This window comes from Typopeltis vanoorti, chromosome 26, assembly GCF_054136105.1.
Source record: "Typopeltis vanoorti isolate ZY-2024b chromosome 26, IOZ_Tvanoo_1.0, whole genome shotgun sequence".
Taxonomy (NCBI): domain Eukaryota; kingdom Metazoa; phylum Arthropoda; class Arachnida; order Uropygi; family Thelyphonidae; genus Typopeltis; species Typopeltis vanoorti.
In genome coordinates, this window is record NC_143574.1 from 19,703,088 (window position 1) to 19,722,097 (window position 19,010).

Here is a 19,010-nt window from a genome sequence, read left to right on the forward strand (position 1 = left end):
CTGGGTGGTTGCCAGCAGTGTGAGGACCTCTGTGAGAAAAGGGTATATGTGGAACTACAAGGGGGATGAGTATGAAGAGCTCAGGAGACAGCTTGAGTGTGTAGCATGGAATGAGGAGTTAGCTGGAAAAGAGATCAATGCAGCTTGGGGGATTTTCAAAAACTGTTTAGTAGATGCAATGTCTAAATGTATTCCAAGGGTGAGAAGGTTAAATAAGGTAGGTGGATGGATGAATAAAGAGATTAAGCATGCGATACAGAGAAAAAGGGCATTGTGGAGGCAGCATAAGAGAAGTGGAAATAACAAATTCCATGAGGTCTACAAAGACCAAGCAAGGAGGGTGACTTGGTTGATGAGGATAGCCAAAGAGAGGTATGAACAGCAGTTGGCTAATGAAACCAAAATGAATCCTAAGGAATTCTTTCGATATGTATCCAGCAAAAGAAAGAATAATTATGGAAGGATGACATTGATTGGAGAAAATGGTATAATGACAGCTAATGCAGAATGTGTGGTGGAGATCCTTAATGAGTAGTTCATAAAGATCTTTCAATCTTGTGATTGTGACTTCATGGAGGCATTAAAAGCAGTTGATGATGGGGAGGAGAGACTGACTGTAAGTGAGCAAAAGGTGTATGGAGAGTTGAGTAAACTAGATGTTAATAAGTCTGTGGGACTTGATAGTATATCACCACATATTCTGAAAGAATGTGCCAGGGAGTTGACGCCTTCCTTGACATATTTTTTTAATATGAGTCTTGCACTCGGTGGAGTTCCTAAGGAGTGGAAGGAGGGCAAGATTGTGCCACTTCATAAAGGAGGTGATCGAACTCAAGCATCAAATTATAAGCCTATCTGTGCGTCAGGTGTTGTGGTTAAGTTGTTGGAGAAGCTTGTGAGAACTAGGATACAGAGTTGGGTTGACAACAATGGTATCATCTTTGATGGACAGCATGGATTTGCTAAAGGGAGGCAGTTAGTGATCTGCTTACTTATTACAATAAAGTGACTGCTTCCTTGGACATTGGAGAAGGATAGACAGTAATATACTTAAATTTTGCAAAGGCCTTTGAAAAAGTACCTCATGATAAATTGATAGTCAAACTAGAGCAGATGCGGTTGGATATTAGATTAGTACATTGGATTGGAGATTGGCTATGTGATAGGTATCAACGTTGTGTATTAGGGAGCGATATCCAGGAAAGTCACTAGTGGAGTGCCTCAGGGGTCTGTTTTAGGGCCATTTGTATATTAATGATATAGGTGAAGATTTGGATGGAGATATTCAGTTGTTTGCAGATGATGCAAAGTTGGGACAAACCATGAAGAGTAGTGAAGATGTGGCCTTGCAGGAAGACTTGAATAAATTGAGTGATTGGGCACGGAAATGGGGATGTGAGTTCAGTGTTGCAAAATGTAAGGTTTTAAAATTTGGAAAACAAAGATGGGATGCAGAATTTATGCTTGGTGAGAATATATTGTTGGAGGTAGAGGAAATAAGAGATCTGGGGGTGATAGTGGATAAGGATCTAAAATTTAGGGGATACATCACCAAAATTGTGAAGACAACACAAAGGCTTCTGGGAATGATTCAGAGGACACTGACGAGTAGAAGTAGAGAGATTCTTGTTCCTTTGTATAAGGCTTTGATTAGGCCACACATGGACTATTATGCCCAGATTTGGTCACTGGGTTTTCAGAAGGATGAATAGATGTTGGCAAATGTCCAAAGGCGACTGACTAAGGTAGTTTCTGACCTCTGGAATGTCGAGTATGAGGAAAGATTGAGAAGATGTAATTTGCAGAGTCTGGTGGACAGGAGGAAGAGGAGAGATATGATAGAGACCTACAAGTTGGTAAGGTGTTGTTATAGGATCAATGCTGGAGAAGTTTTACAGAGAATAGTGGGAGATCAGGGGAGAACCAGAGGTCATCCCTGGAAACTGCATAAAGAGGGTGTGAGTAGGGGAGTGAGAGGCAGGTTTTTTTCATGCAGAGTTGTGAATGATTGGAATGCCTTGCCTGAGAATGTGGTGTCTGCAAAGAGTTTGAATGTTTTTAAAACACGGTATGATGAGCTGTGTGTGTGTGTGTGATAAAAGAACTTACCGGATGAGTCTTTGACTCCATGAGGTCTTGGGGTGGTAATAATAATAATAATAATTATATTTCTGTCTTCTTTTTACTGTATCTTTTGTATTGAAGGAAAAAGATCTCTAGATCTTTTTTCCTGCCATTCTGGCAAAGAACACTTATTTTGCTAACCTTCTCTCTTCCACTCTGTTAAAGTGATTAGCTCTGCTAACACATTCCTAAATACTAACAATGTCAAGTTCTTTCCTAATTTCCTCGTTTTAAAAAAGATACTGTGATTGATGCCATATGTTCTTTCCCCTAATCTTTCTCAGAACTCTCGTATCTGTAGTCTCAAGTCTTTGATCAGGTGTTTTATTTCCAACCCAGCTATTTGATTTGAACACTGTCTTTGAACATGGCTAATTTAGTATTTTGACTAATTTTTCTCTTATTCCATATAAATTTATTTAGTTTATTTCCTGTCATACCATCTTTGTCAATTCTGTTGTCTATTTGGAGAAGCTGGTGAGAACTAGGATCCAGAATTGGGTTGACAACAATGGTATTATCTTTGATGGACAGCATGGATTTGCTAAAGGGAGGTCATATTTTAATAATCTCCTTATTTATTACAATAAGATGATGGTCTCCTTGGACAGAGGAGAGGGATATACAGTGCAAAGGCTTTTGATAGACGACCGCATGATAAGTTGATAGTCAAAGCAGATGGGGCTGGAAATTAGATTAATGCACTGGATCAGAGATTGGCTATTAAATAGCAAGTTGTGTATATGGGGGGGGGGGAGCAATATCCTGGAAGAGGAAAGTCACTAGTGGTGTGCCTCAGGGGTCTGTTTTAGGGCCATTGCTGTTTAACCTGTTTGTTAATGATGTTGGCAAAGATTTGGATGGGGATATTCAGTTGTTTGCATATGATGCAAAGTTAGGATGAACTATGGAGAGTAGAGAAGATGTTGTGGCCTCACAAGAAGACTTGAATAGATTGAGTGAATGGGCATGGGAATGACAGTTCAATATTGCAAAACGTAAGGTTTTAAAATTTGGAAAACAAAGATGGGATGTAAAACTTACACTTGGTGGGGATATATTGATGGATGTGGAGGAAATAGGAGATCTTGGGATGATGCTGGATGGGGATCTGAAATTTGGGGACACACTGCCAAAATTATGAAGACAACACAAAGAATTCTGGGAATGATGAGGAGGACTTATAGAGGTAAGGAGATTCTTGTTCCATTGTATAAGGCTCTGATTAGGCCACACATGCATGGACTACTGTGCACTAATTTGGTCACCTGGTTTTCAAAAGGACAAAGAGATGTTGGAAAGGGTCCAGAGGCAACTGACTAAGGCAGGTTCTGATCTCCAGAATGTCAAATATGAGGAAAGGTCGACAAGATGCAATTTACAGTCTAGCAGATAGGAGGAAGAGGGGGTGATATGATAGAGACCTACAAGTTAGTAAGGGGGGGTGTTGTTATAAGATCAATATTGAAGAGGTTTTACAGAAAATGGTGGGAGATCAGGGAAGAACCAGAGGTCATCCCTGGAAGCTGCATAAGAGGGTGTGAGCAGGGGAGCGAGAAGCAGGTTTTTTTGCATGCAGAGTTGTGGGTGATTGGAATGCCCTGCCTGATTGGGTGTTGTCTGCAGAGAATTTGAGTGTGTTTAAGGTGCAATATGATGAACTGTGCGTGTGTGACAAAAGGACCTCCTAGATGAGTCTTTGACTCCATGGGGTTTTAGAATAATAATAATAATAATTTCTATACTTAATTTGCCATCCACTTTTTAATTTGTCATCTTCATGTTTTACTTGTTCATCTATATTTAATTTGTCATCTTCATGTTTTACTTGTTCATCTATATTTAATTTGTCATCTTGTTTTACTTGTTCATCTATATTTGTGTCATCTTCGTGTTTTACTTGTTGTAGGCTCTCAATTCAGGATGCAGTCAACGTTTTCAATATTTCTTCCTAGTTTTATTGTCTTTGTCTTTCTATTGCTGACTTTTATACCAAATTTATTATAGCAGTTATTCAATTTAGTCAGAGAATCCTGCAGACTTATACTTGATTTATTCAGAAGTATAATATCATCTGCATAAAGTAAAGAGCTGAGATTAAAATATCCAATTTTGATATTAGGTTTAATACGAATTCCCTTCATATTGTGATCCATATAGGTTATGTGCACTCTTGTCTCACACCTGATTTAGCATCAAACCATCTTCCTATACTTCCTTCAGTTCTAACTGCTGATTTACACCTGATATATATGCTATCTACTCAATTTAATTTCCCATTGACATATAATTCTAGTATATTGAAGAGTTTCCTCTTGACACCTTGTCATATACATTTTTCAGATCTACAAAACTTAAATACAAATCCTTGCTATATTCCCAAGATTTTTTTAACTGTTTGTCTTAAAGTGAAAATTTGATCCTGACAACCCCTATTTAGCCTGAATCCAGCTTTTCTTATTCTTCATCCCCTTCACACTTTTTCTTGCTGTTTCTCAAATATACTTGCATAAATCTTACCAGGAATACTCAGTAGGAAACTTCCTCTGTAATTGTCACATTCAGTTTTATTTCCCTTTTTAAAGATGCATACTATGAGAGCTCTATTCCAATCCTCTGGAATTTGATCCTCTTGACGAGGCCCAAATTATTCAGTGGAGTCACTGTAAAAGCTTTATACCTCAAATTTTGAGCATTTCAGGTTGCATATCATTTACTTCAGTACTTTTCCACATTTCAGTCTTTTGATGGCTTTTTTTCTACTTCAAGCATTGATATGTATATATATATATATATTCCTGGTCAGTGTTTTTTTTTTCTCACACCTTACTATTACTTTTGTTTCGTTATTATTATTATTATTATTACGTGACACCTCCAGGGAGCACAAAGACTCATCGAAGGAGGGCACCCACTCCACAACTCTCTTCCTCCACCACTCAATCCACCAACTACAGCGAACCTCTTCATCTACACCAACGGCATCTACTGCGCTAGTATTTTCACAGACAATCGCAAACATCCATGCCCATCGTGGGATTTGAACCCGCAGCCTTTTGGCTGTAGAGCAGATATTCTAACCACTCGGATAACCAGGCTAGCTTTTATTATTATTATTAAATACCAGACCTTCATGGAGGCAAAGACTCATCACAGGATGCACGCAGTCTTACACACAAAACCTATCAAAATGTTCAAGTTCTTTGCATGGAGAGGAGTTCCTTATGCCCCTGCTCACATCTTCCTTACTCGACTTCCAGGGATATCACTTTGTTCTACCCCTTCCCCTATTCTATGAAAAAATCTATTCCACATTACCCTGGTAACAACCCTTTGCTAACTTAAATGTCTCAATCATATCCCCCTCTGTTTCTCTTATTTACAAAGCTTTGCAAACTGCATTCCCTCAATCTGACTTCATATTCCATTCCAAAGATCAGTTACTGCCTTAGTCAATCTCCTTTGGAGCCTTTCTAATATATTCTCATCATCATGGAAACCAGAGGACCAAATCTGTGCTCAATAATCCATATAAGGCCTGATCACAACCTTATATAATGGAACTAGAACCTCATTTTTTCTGCATGTTAAGGTTTTCTGAATCATTGCCATAATCTGATGTGATGACTTCATAACTTGTGCAATGTGACCGCTGAACTTCAGATCCTTGTTCACCACCACTTCAAGGTTTCTTCTATCCTTCATTTAGCAACCTTTCAAAGTAATTACTCCAGACATCTAGAATATCTTCAGTTTTCATCTCTGCTTCTTTTTATAATGCTCCTTCCTCTATTTCTGAGCTTTTTTTCAGTCTCCAGAATATTTTGCAGAAGCACATTTTTGAAGGATAATATTTTATACAATGGCATCTCACCAACAGACCCTATAGCAGTCTGCATTGCTGCACATCTAAGTGTTTTTTTTTTCTTTTCTTGAAATATCTTTTTCTGAAGATATTTCAAGAAAAGATATCAGAATGCCAGGTGCCCTATATTACTAGGAGGGTTTTATAGTGTAGATACAGAAAATATTTTTTGCTACCTGATAGGCTGGAGAGAACAAGGAATCACTTCTCCAAGTTTCATAAGAGTGTAGTTATCAAAGCTATGAAGGCTAGACATTTTTGCTCAGAGAGTGGTGAGTTTTCAGAATGGACTGCCAGAGATGGTCATGAGGCACAGCTGTTGCTGTTACCCCTCGGATGAGATATGAGCAAATGAGCGGCTCTGCTCAATGGTGGGGTGAGCCTGCCACGGTGTAGAGCCAACTGGTTCTGAGAGTTCTTCTCAGTGGCAGGGTGAGCCTGTTACTGAGGGGAACAACGCTGAGATTTTGGAGTTTGACCTGTACTTGAACAGTCAATAAAGGTCGAAACTGGGTAGTGGCCCTTCCCTTAATACATAGCATTATATATGTCCCCAAGGAGATGTGTTTTGCATTACGGAAGATACTAAGACAAGGAGTGATGAGAGCTAGGTTCACCTTTACCACGAGTTGCCTTAGTCCTGAAGATACTTCAGGTGCAAAGTTTGTTTGCTTACATTTGGATAACGGATTAAACTAAATTTATTATATCCAACTAGCAAGTCATGAATTTGAATTCTGTTTTGAGCTTGGATCTGATCTTGGATTCTGTTTTGAGCTTTGAAATTGATCTGTCTTCAGGTGACAGATCAATTTCATTGCCTAGTGTGAGACTACCACCTTTTTATCAATGACTCAAAGTGTCTGAAAAACTTCCATGTTTGATCTCTAGAACAGGAGTTTTATAATGATTACTGTATTATTTTTGGTATTCTACCAGAAGACAAATTCATCTTAGGTTGGCAACAGTGTGAACTGAAATTCATATTTATACCTGAATATAAATGTTAACTACTATTACTACTGAATATGATGAACAGTAAATATTTATGTCTGTGAGGGGAAATGCTGGAGCACCTGGTTGGTTTTCCTCTCACTCATTTTCATTCATTCATTCTTTCACTTTTTTAAAATATTTTCTTAATGTTTTCATTACATATGTATATAACAGACTCACAACAATACCATCTTGTTTAACACTACCAAATTCTTCTTCTTATTATTATTATGTGACATCTCCAAGTCTTCATCAAGGAAGAGCACTCTACAACTGCCCATCTTCACCATTTAATCCACCAACTACACAAAACTGCTACTACAATCATCGTCTACATACAGCGCTATCTATTACCCACCACCACCACTAGTATTTTTTGTCTGTAAATGGTGTGTGTTTTCAAGGCCAATTTTTCTGTAAAAATTAAATAATCATTATACATAAATATTAATTAGCCTATCCTCAAACTGTGACAAATATAACATCTAAGATGTATATGGCAAAGCTTCTTTAACTGGAGTGGAGTGGAATGGAGCTCCTCTTTTATGTTAAAATGGTAGGATGTTTATATATAAAGATAATAAAATAAAAATAAATGAAAAGTTGTCTGAAAAACAATCTATAAACCAAGGAGTAAGACAGGGATGCCCTCTGTCTCCAACACTTTTCAATATTTCTATTAATGAAATATTAATACAGTGGAACACCTTAAACAATCAAGGTATAGAAATTTCCTGGAATAATAAAATAAATACACTGTTATTTGCAGATGATCAGGTAATGATATCAGATAAGGAAGACAATTTACAAAGAGTGATATATAATTTAAACATTATAGTAGAACAGTTTGGAATGAAAATTTCCATAGATAAAACTAAAACAATGGCATTTTGTGGACAAATTCCAGTTAGAAGCAAAATAGTTATTAATAATAAAATAATAGAACAGATAAATACTTTCAGTTATCTTGGATGTGAAATATCATATGAAGGATAAAAAGACATATAATTAAAAACTTCAAAATTTTTACAGATTATAGGCCTGATAAAAGAAAACTCAACCCAAATATAGTACAAAAAGAAACACGCTTGAAAATATATAATACTTTAGCAGTGCCCACATTATTATATGGCAGTGAAATTTGGCAATAAATAAAGAATAAAAACAAGTGAAATGAGATTTATGAGAAGAACTGCAAAATACACATTATTAGATCAAAAAAGGAACAAAAGACATTTTAAAAGATCTAAAAACAAAATCAATAGAAGAAAAACTAAACAATTATAAACAAAGTGGATTGAACATGTAAACCGAATGGCCAACACCCAACATCCTAAACAAATACTAAAATATAAGCCAATTGGAAAGAGAAAGCAAGGTAGACCTCAAAAAAGGATATTGGATGGATAATGAGACAGGAACAGACCAATATGGTCTATACCTGTATTTAGTGTTATGATGATGATGATGTTTAAATGGGTTAATAAGTATAAATTACTAAAAAAAAAAGTAGTCATTCATGAAATAAATATTATATATACTCCTCCTATATATTATATATTGGAGGAGTATGAAAGTTTAGATACCTGGATTTTTTTGCAGACAGAGATGGTGATGTTAAATTCAGTATGGAATTTGATAATGGTGCTGAAAAACAATATTAAATTTGAAATAACATAAAAATATAGGACTAGTGAATAAGATGTAATGACACACTGAAGACACAAATGAATGAAAAAGATGACTTAAAAATTATGGATATAAAAAGATAAAGGGTAGAAAAAATAAATTTTGGTAATTTATAGCTCGATTCCAGTTAAATAAGCATTGCTACGTACATTTTAATATCTAATTTTGGAGCATCATGAAATAATTTCAGAACTCTTTTTGATATCTGCTGGATAGATATCAAAAAGTGGTATATGGAGGGGGGGGATCAAGGTGAAAACAGGTGACTAATGGTGTGCTACAAGGCTTACTGAGACCACTAATGTTAATTTGTACATAAATGATACAGGAAATAACCTGAAAGGAAATCTTCGGTTGTTTGCTGATGATGCTAAATTAGGTAGAGTAATAATTAATCAAGGTGATGTGAGAACTTGTAGGACGATTTAAATAGGCTGTCAGTATGGGCAAAAGATAATGGGTATCAGTTTAATGTGGAGAAATGTAAAGTTATGCATTTTAAGATAAATAGATTACAAGCTGTGTACCACACTGATGGAACTAGACTCCAGGAAATAGATGAAGCTAGAGATTTAGGGATGGTGGTAGACATTGAGATAAAGTTTAGAAGACATATTGCTAAGGTTGCTATAGTAGCTCATAAGACTACTTGGCTATTGAAGAACACACAAGTAGAGATAGGTAAGTTATTTCATTTATAAGGTCTTGATATATCCACATCTGTATTACTGTGCTCAAGTCTGGTCTCCTTGGTTTCTTAGGGATGAGGGAAGTGGTGGAGAAGACTCGATGTCAAGTGACCAAAATTGTGAGTGGTCTTTGGAATGTTTCCTATGAGGATAGATTGAGGGTGTCTGGATTGCAGAAGTTGATTGATAGAAGAAAAAGGAAGAATATGATAGAAACATTTAAGTTTCTTAAAGGATTTTATGGGATTGATGCAGGGGAAATGTTTCAGCACTTGGCTAGAGGAGTCAGAACAAGAGGTCATCCTTGGAAGTTGCATAAAGTTGTGGTTAGTAGGGGCATGAAGACTAAATTTTTTGCTTGGAGAGTTATGAGTGGAATGGATTGCCAGAATCATTTGTGAGTGCTTTGTCTGTTAATGGGTTCAAGGAGAGGTATGATAGATTGTGTAGATAGTTTGGGTCTCCCATGATGAGTCTTCAGACTCCATGGGGGTGTCTGTACAATAATAATAATAATAATATTCTTGAAATTGCTTAAACTTGCTGTTCAATAACCCATTGCTAAAGGTAATTCCATGTATTTTCTATCCTAATATGGACTCTGTATATATTTGTTCTCACTCTCTTTTTGTAATGCTCTCTGGTAGAGCATACTTCAGCCAAATGCAACCACTCCTACTTTCTATCTTATGTATGTCCTGAACTAACTTATAAACTTCAATTAAATTTTCCCCTCCATCTCCTATTAGATAAAATTAGATTATAACTAACCAACCAATTCTCTTAACTATCATGATAAGATCTTAAGTATAAAGAGCTAATAAGCTTCATTTCGGCAATGAAAACATTACTAAAATTAAGGGGATATTAAATCCCACATAGTTTTAAGACCGAATAAGAAACTCAAAGATAGGAATCAGAGAGTTTCTTGCCGAATAAGTAAACTATAAAGTATCGGCAAACACTAGCGTTAGCCAATGCAAGTGATCCTAGTACGTAGTACAATCTCGGGCAACTCATTGCAAAGGTGAGTAAAGTTCAGATCGCTATTCTTAGGTATTTTCAATAATGTAAAAACACATTTCCTAGGAAATGTATGCTGTTATTACATTATGGAGGGAGGTCACTACCCAGACCGGTTTCAGCCTTTTTTGAGGCTTCATCAGTGAGTAGTCCCATTCTCACCTTCAGCATGAGTTTATTATTATTATTTTTTATATGGGTACTCCATGGAGTCAAAAGACTCATCGCAGGAGACCCACACTATCCATTAACATGATATTTATCATACATCTCTTTAAACGTCTTCACTGTTGGAGCACTCACAACCACCTTTGGCAATTCATTCTATTCATTCATCACTCTCAAAGTAAAGAACTTGGAGAGTAAAGGGTGTCTGTACACCCTTAATAACCACACTCTTGGACAACTTCCAAGTGTTACCTTTTGTTTTCCTCCTACTCCCTATGTATTGAAAACTTTCTTTTGTGTCAATCTTGTAGCATTAAGTTACCTTTAGTAGCTTATAAGTTTCTATCATATCCCCTCTCCTCTGCCTGTCAGTTAAACTCTGCAACCCGCACATCTTCAATCTGTCCTCATAGGGAACATTTCACACACCTGTCATGAGCTTGGTCACTTGTCTCTGAATCCTCTCTACCACCTCCCTGTTTCCTAGAAACTCAGGTGACCCAAATCTGTACACAGTAGTCAACATGTTGCCAAATCATAGCCTCATAACATCCCTATCTTTACTTGTCAATGTGTTCTTCAACATCCAAGTAATCCTCTGAACTATTCTGCCAACTCTTGCAATATGTTCTCTGAATTTCAAATCTCTATTCACCATCACCCACAGATCCATAACTTCATCAATTTCCTGTAATCTGGTACCATCAAGATGATACAAAGTATATAACCCTTTCATTTCAAAGTGCAGCAAAAGTTTGCAACTCACACACCTTCAATCTGTCCTCACGTTTTTAATATATATGCTTCCATACATTTCACTGAGAACATGTAAATCACCATATGTTGCTTAAAAAAAAAATATATATATATATTTATATATATATATATATATATATATATATATATTTATTTATGTGTGTGTGTGTTTATACTTTGCATATTCCAGACTACCACCAAGAAAAGTCACAAAAGAATGCTAAAAAGAAAGCCAAAAAAGAAGAACCAGAAGTTATTGTGATTGATGATGAAGATGAAGAAAAGGATAACGAAGAAGAAGAAGAACCACCACCAGTAATAGAAATAGATGATACCGGCAGCAGTAGCAGTGATAACAGCAGCTGCAATGGTAGTAGTTGCATGGAATAATTATTTGATGTAATAGAAGTTTCATGAGGAAAGAATACAGAGAAGTTATGTTGTAATCTTAATTTTTATCTTGTAAATTTTATTCCACAGACTGATTTGCTATTGAACTCATTGAAATTTGTATTTTCTAATATAACTTTCATTACATGTTAATCATAATTTACTGTTCTTGTTACTACATTCTCTTAGTTTTTGTTGTGATCATGCTGGTTTACTTATATTTTATCTTCATATTTACCTTATGCAGTATAATTGGTATTGTTTTTGCAGTTCATTTATGTGTCTAGAGGAAAGAAAAGTTAATAGAAGTTTAGTTGAAATGTGAAAAGAATATTAAATATTCTTTTATCATTTTACAAAGTAAAATGTTAATGTGTTCCTAATTATAAATAAATTGGGATATTCATAAAAATCAGATGTAAAACAGTCGCATAATAATAATAATAAAGAAAATAAAAATACAGAATAACTAAACAGCTATAATACGTTTTTTTTTAATTATCATATTCCTGTAAAATTTATACTAACAGTGAAATAATTCATAACAAGGTGGTCTTAAATATAAACTACATAGTATTTTTTAATCAGTAAGAATAAAAAAAAAACTATATAGTTTATATTTATGAAATATTATTGCATCCAGAGAAACTGGCATAATGTGGTAATTTTAAATTATATATATATATATATATATATACACACACACACACACACACATACACACAGCAGATTCCAGTTAATTGAGCCATATTGGGAATAGCATAATTTGGGCCAATTAAGTGGCTGTCCAAATTTAACAAAGTTGCACATTATGAGTTTAAAAGATGTATGTACATAAGTAAAATACAAGCTTAGACAAATTTTTCGTTTATTGCGTAGCAAAGTTACTGACATATAGATAAACTTAAACATTTGGATTTAATTCAAGTAAAATATTTTCCGTAATAGCAGTTAATGACATAGGAACTGATTGAGCATAGCCTTTAATTTTTTTTTTTTTGATTAACAGCAATTAAACAAAATCAGTGCAGTTATTTAATGCACATGTATCATTGCCTTCCTGCATAAAATAAAGCGGTCGTAATAAATTTTCTGGCATCCTAGGTAGTCACTCGTTCAAGCTCAAGAGTGTTATTCACATTATGTTCTTTTTCTTCTAATGTCCTGTGATGTTTTGCTTCAGTTTCCTCCTCAAAATCTGCATCTTCATTGTAGTATTGAAGATGGCCATTAATGGATGCGAATGCTTCATAATTTCTGATGTAGTTCACGTCTAATGGGAAATGTCATTTACACTATTGGCCATATCCAGCATATTATTATTATTATTATTGTTCCGGGCAACTCCAAGGAGTTGACAGACTCATTGAGGGAGGCCCTAACATCATGTCAAGAAGAACTATTCGATATCCATGATTGAATACTTAAAACCAGTAAGCAAAATAGTTTTAAATCGTTTTGTTGCTTATTCCTCACCAGCTATTGGGTATAAACTGCACTGCTAGTAAAAGATTAACTTTTGTGCTTACCTCCTTAGCAAATGTCACGAACCAGTAAAATTTTTCTTGATTTCTGTTGTAATTCAATGTCCCAACTCATAAGCCAATTCTTAAAAAAATCTGATGTCATCCATACATTTTTATTAGCATGGTACTGAACTTGTACACTCTCCATTCTAATCCCGTTAAAGCATCAAGGCTTGGCACTTTTCTCAATAACTAACAGCTTTTATACATCAGTTCCTGACATGTTTGAATAGCATGACACTATTACATGATCCATAGTTTTCTTTGATTTGAACAGTATAGCATGTTCATAACACAGTGAACCATCTGAATGGGCACGATAAAATATCCATCTTTCGTCAGTATTGCAGGTGTCATCAGCACTAAATTTTTGAATCAAGATTATACAATTTTTCTACCACTCCAGGTGGTAGAGGTTACTGGATGGCTCAGTTAAATGCAGTATGTCTCCAATAAATAAAGCAAATTCTTACTATATTTTCATTTTGTTCTTCCAGACTTGTCCCAATAAAATGACTGTCCTAGTTAAGCGGTGGATCAATTAACCAGAATGTACTGTGCATGGTACTGTGTATGTGTGTGCACACATGCACACACACGAGCCCAAAACATTATGACTACCTACCTGGTGGTGTGTTGGGCCTTCTTTGGCTGAGATATCTCAGATAACTGAGATAACATAATAATGACTTGGGAGATTGCAAAACATGAGAAATATTCTGTCAAGAAGGGGCTATATGTTGAACTACAAGTCAGATGATTATGACAAGCTTAGAAAAAAGCTTGGAGCTGCACCATGGCATAAAGTCCTACAAGAAAAGGATGTTAAAAGTGCATGGGCGATAGTTAAGGGGTATCTAGAAGAAGCAATATTAAATTGTATAACTAAGGTGAGGAGGCTAAATCAGGTAGGATTTAGATGGATAAGCAGTATCATTAAGCATGAGCTGCAAAAAAAAAATAATAATAAATTGTTGTGTGAAGGGTATATAAGGAGAAAGGTGACCAGCAAGCTCATGAACAGTACACACGTCAGGCAAGAAAGGTGACCAGCATGGTAAGGAAGGCAAAATCAGATTATGAGAAGACATTAGCCTAAGTAGGCCAAAGGAAATCACAAAGTGTTCTTTCGTTACGTAGCAAGTAAGAGGGAGAATAACTAATGAGCACTGATGGTGACAAGGTGACAGAAGCAGATAAAATTGTTGAGTTGCTGAGTGACCACTTTGCACAGGTATATCATCCAAGTCAGGTTACTGCTGTGACATGTGACAGAGATTGAGGTGGGAACAGAGGCGAATGAATTAGAGATTCTTAGAATATTGCAGAATATCAATGTAAATACAGCTGTTTGATTAGATAGGATATCAGCTTGTGTTTTGCAAGACTGCCAATGCTTCTTACTAGGCTTTTTAATTTAAGTCTCAATTCTGGTAAAGTTCCAAGAGATTGGATAAAGGCCAAAATAATTCCTTTGCATAAGGAAGATTCTAAGATGGCAGTAGCAAATTATAGACCAAATCAATATCTCAGAAATGGTGGTACAAATATTGGAATAATTGGTCAAAAAGAGAATTCAAGAATAAGATACTCTGTGTGGGGACAACATGGCTTTTTGAAGGGTCGGTCATGCCTTAGTAATTACTAACTTTTTATTATAGTGTCAGCTGAGATAGATAAAGGAAATGGCTACACAACAATGATTCTGCTGGATTTTGCAAAGGCATTTGACAGAATACTACATGGATCTCTGTTACACAAATTAGAACAAATGTGGATGGGCATGGCTTTGTGAAGGGTCGGTCATGCCTTAGTAATTTACTAACTTTTTATTGGTTATTAGCCTAGTAGGCCAAAGAAAATCCCAAAGAGTTCTTTCTTTATTGGTTATTAGTTAGACACTGGTTATCCGGAAAACATGGTAGCTGCTGGACAGATATCAAAAAAGTGATATATGGAGGAGAAGAATCCAGGAGAAAGCAGGTGAACAGTGGTGTGCTGCAAAGTATAGTGCTAGTACCACTGCTGTTTAATTTGTACATAAATGATATAGAAAATAATTTGAGAGCATTTATGATTTAATGATGTGAGAGCTTACAGGATGATTTAAATAGGCTGTCAGTATAGGGAAAAGATAATAGGTGTCAGTTTAATGTGGAAAAATGTAACGTTATGCATTTTGGAATAAATCAGTTACACGCTGTGTACCACATTGATGGAACTGTACTCCAGGAAATAGATAATGCTAGGGATTTAGGGGTGAGGATAGACAGAGAAAGTTGAAGTTGAGAGGTCATTTTGCTAAGGTTAATAAAGTATCTCCTATTTGGCTATTGAAGGGCATACCAACAAGTAAAGATAAGGAAGTTGTTATTCCTCTGTATAAGGCCTTGTAATGATATGCCTGCAGTAATGTGGGCATATCAAAATTACTGTGCTCAGGTCTAGTCACCTGGGGATAAGGAAGTGGTGGACAGGATTCAGAGGGGGAGAAACTAGATGGTGAGTGGTGGTCTTTGGAATGTCCTATGAGGATAGATTGAGGGTGTGTGGATTGCAGAAGTTAGTTAATAGGAGAAACAGAGGGGTATATGAGAGAAACATTTAAGTTAAAGGATTTTATGAATGTAATAGGTTGCCAGTGTCAGTTATGAGCATTTGTCTGTTAATGGGTTGAAGGAGAGGTATGTGAGATTGTATGGATAGTTTAGGTCTTTCGCGATGAGTCTGGACTCTATAGAGGTGCTTGTATAATAATAATAACTGCTTGTTAACTGTCTTGGCATTGAATTCACTAGACGATGAGAGGTGTCCTGAGATATTCTGAACCAAGTAGACAGAATGACATCCCAGTTGGCAGCAATTGAGCGAGGCACTAGCATTGACTTGCATATGCTGCATTTTTACATGATCCAAAAATTGGATTCAAATAAGGAAGTTGTTATTCACACATTTACACAGTGCAAAGCAGTGTGTAAGCCTTGTGACTTAGGACAAAAGTTTATAGCAATGGGGATGAGTAGACCCACTGATTCCCATGAGAACAACAATTCTCATACTAGGATACTGCCCTGTTTCTTGCCAGTTGTGCATTATGGTTGGTCATAATGTTTTGGCTTTGTGTGTGTGTGTGTGTGTGTGTGTGTGTGAGAAGTATATATTTCATGTTTATTAACATGAACAGTTCTTTATAGCAAAATAGTTTAGTCTAAAGTAGTTTAAGTGTTTTATTTACTTTTTTGACTAAATTATTTTTGTATATATTTTTTCATTAAAACTTACTGCTTTAATGCCATTACTAAGCACTATTCTCTGTTTTGTTGCTGAAATTTATTATTCAACAGTGCATTATTTTTTTGCATAACGTTTGATTATTTCTTTTTCTCCTCCTCCCTCTTGTAATCAATTTGTAATCAATTTTTATGGAAGTTTCTAGTTCATATAGCTTTGTTGTATTATCTGTGTTAAGCAGTAATCTTGGTTTTCTACTCTAGGGTGCAGATAACACAATTTTTTTTGGACATGGTAGTCAGTATGATTTGGCAGCAGCAGTAATTAAATGCACTAGAAACTGTCTTAATAAAAAGTTAATGCTAATTCACATAAACTTCAGTGCCTGTGCAGTGGCATCATCAACACATTATGGTTGGAGGGTTGAAAAATCTTTTTGTATCACATATAATTATTTTAGTAGTGATGCCTATATTAAAATAAATATTTATTAGTATGTATTTCTCAGTAGGACATCGAGACTTTGCAAATACTACTCAGTCTTGGCGATGTCAGTGAGTTTGTGTGTGTGTGTTGTATGCTGGGTGGAAGTGATGATAAAGTTTGACGTGGAAACATTTAGGTAGGCAGGTTACTAAGAAGATGGAGTAATTTTTTTTCCATTGTAAGCAAAATATGTACTAAAGTGAATCTATACTATGTTGTCTAAGTACTTGAATGCCCAAACAGAAATGCACATAATGCAAAAACAAACAAACAAAAAAAAAAAAACATGCATATAGTTACTATGCAAATGATGATAGATGGTGGAGAAGTATAGGCACCATTCATGTGAACCAAATAGCACATGGATGGCTTAAGATTTCAAACATGATGAGTTCATGCTCAGCAATATTCTAGTGGTGTTTAAGCTTAAAACTTAAGTTGCAGTATTTCTCATGTGTTGCACATCTGGTTGTAGCTTACTTGACTTTATAAATGGGTCCATTCTGCTTTGGATGGGTGGGGACATCCTCATACACATTTGGCAATATGTAATGACACCAATTTCAGTTTATTTATTTTTTTTTTGGGAATTTTCATGTTAAACTAGTATTTGTGAACTATCTTTATGGTATTCCTATACTTTTAGAAATTTAAAAATACAAGTAATTATATAGTTCATGCATATTTAGCATTATGTATGAAACCAATTTCAATTTTTTTTTTTTTTTTTGGCAGAATTTTCATGTAAAAGCAGGACTATACTGTTCCAAATGTAAAGCATAATGTGCAAGTATTTTTCATGATATTGAATTGATCCACTGATTTTTTTTTATTGATATTACCATGATGAAAGGTATATCTCCTCATTCTGGATAATGCTGTGTATGTTCTCTTAGTTTTTATTGCTATTTCTGTATAACTTTTCTCAGTATTACTGTATTAAAAAAAAAGAGAGCATCCTTTTCTTTTTTAATCATACTGAGTTTGTATCATGTTTAGGAAATGCATAAACATGCAACTTATATTAGAATAAAAAAAAATTGTGAGTCTTGACTATTTAAATTTAAAAAATTAAATGATTTATTTACAAAATAATTAACATCACTGTGTGTGTGTGTGTGTGTGTGTGTGTGTGTGTGTGTGTGTGTGTGTGTGTGTGTGTGTGTGTGTTAGGAAGTAACATCTTAAACTTTTGAATGTACTCTAGGCAACAATATGTTTAAAGCAATGTTGATAAAAATCAACTAAGTAAAAAAAAATAGTATCATACAAAAGAATTCTTCTCTTCAAGAAATTTTCCTCAAGTAGGCAACTTCCATACAGTTAATAGCTAACAAAAAAAAAAAAAAATAGAGAAAATATATACTACTTCAGAAAAACAGCAAGAGGAATATATAAAAATATTTTGTTTTATTGTATAAGTGAAGACCTGCCAAAAATTCATCAGTAGAATATAAATTAATGCATATGCATGTTAGTAATGATTCATAATAATCTTCTAGGACTAAATTTGTACAGTTACTTAGTGTGTAGATATCTAGTGTTTCTTCCAGATCATGCCTGGGGGGGGCGGGGGAGACTGGGTCAGTGGTATGCTGGGAGCACTGTCCAAGACCACACTTGGACTGGAGTCTGGGCACTCCCTGTTGTATGTGTGTGTGTGTTTTCCCTCAAGATTTCCTTATCTCACTTTACAGCCTTCATTTGCTGCCTTTACTGCTCCTCTAACTCTGACACCCATGCTGCCTTTTTTGACTACCTATTACTAAAAATTAATTTCATACAAAGTAAGTACTCAAATTATGAGATTATCTTTCTGTGGGACTTGAATGCCCATAACACAAACTGGTTCCCCTACTCCCACTTCACAGATCAAGCCAGAAGGGAAGCTAAATCATTTGCCATCCGTCATGACATAACACAAACAGTTAATCTACCAATCAGAATATCAGACAATCCTCATTATTTTTCCAACACTCTGAATGTTTTCTTAACTAGCTATCCCTCCAAATACACTGTGGATGTCTTCTCTTCCCTTGGCAATTCTAACCACAATCTTATTAAAGT

The 19,010-nt window shown here is 35.4% G+C and overlaps 1 protein-coding gene across 6 annotated transcripts in view; it reads left to right on the plus strand.

Moving 5' to 3' along the window:
- LOC150092385 (DNA polymerase epsilon subunit 3-like) overlaps positions 1-17,997 on the plus strand; it is a 119,547-nt gene extending 101,550 nt beyond the window's left edge. For all 6 annotated transcript variants that reach the window (XM_090414988.1, XM_090414986.1, XM_090414985.1 and 3 more), the window contains one exon: positions 11,501-17,997. In XM_090414988.1, the coding sequence (XP_090271114.1) occupies positions 11,501-11,700 (200 nt within the window). In that variant the 3' untranslated portion in view covers positions 11,701-17,997. The remainder of the gene's footprint in view (positions 1-11,500) is intronic.
- The last annotated feature ends 1,013 nt before the right edge of the window (positions 17,998-19,010 follow it).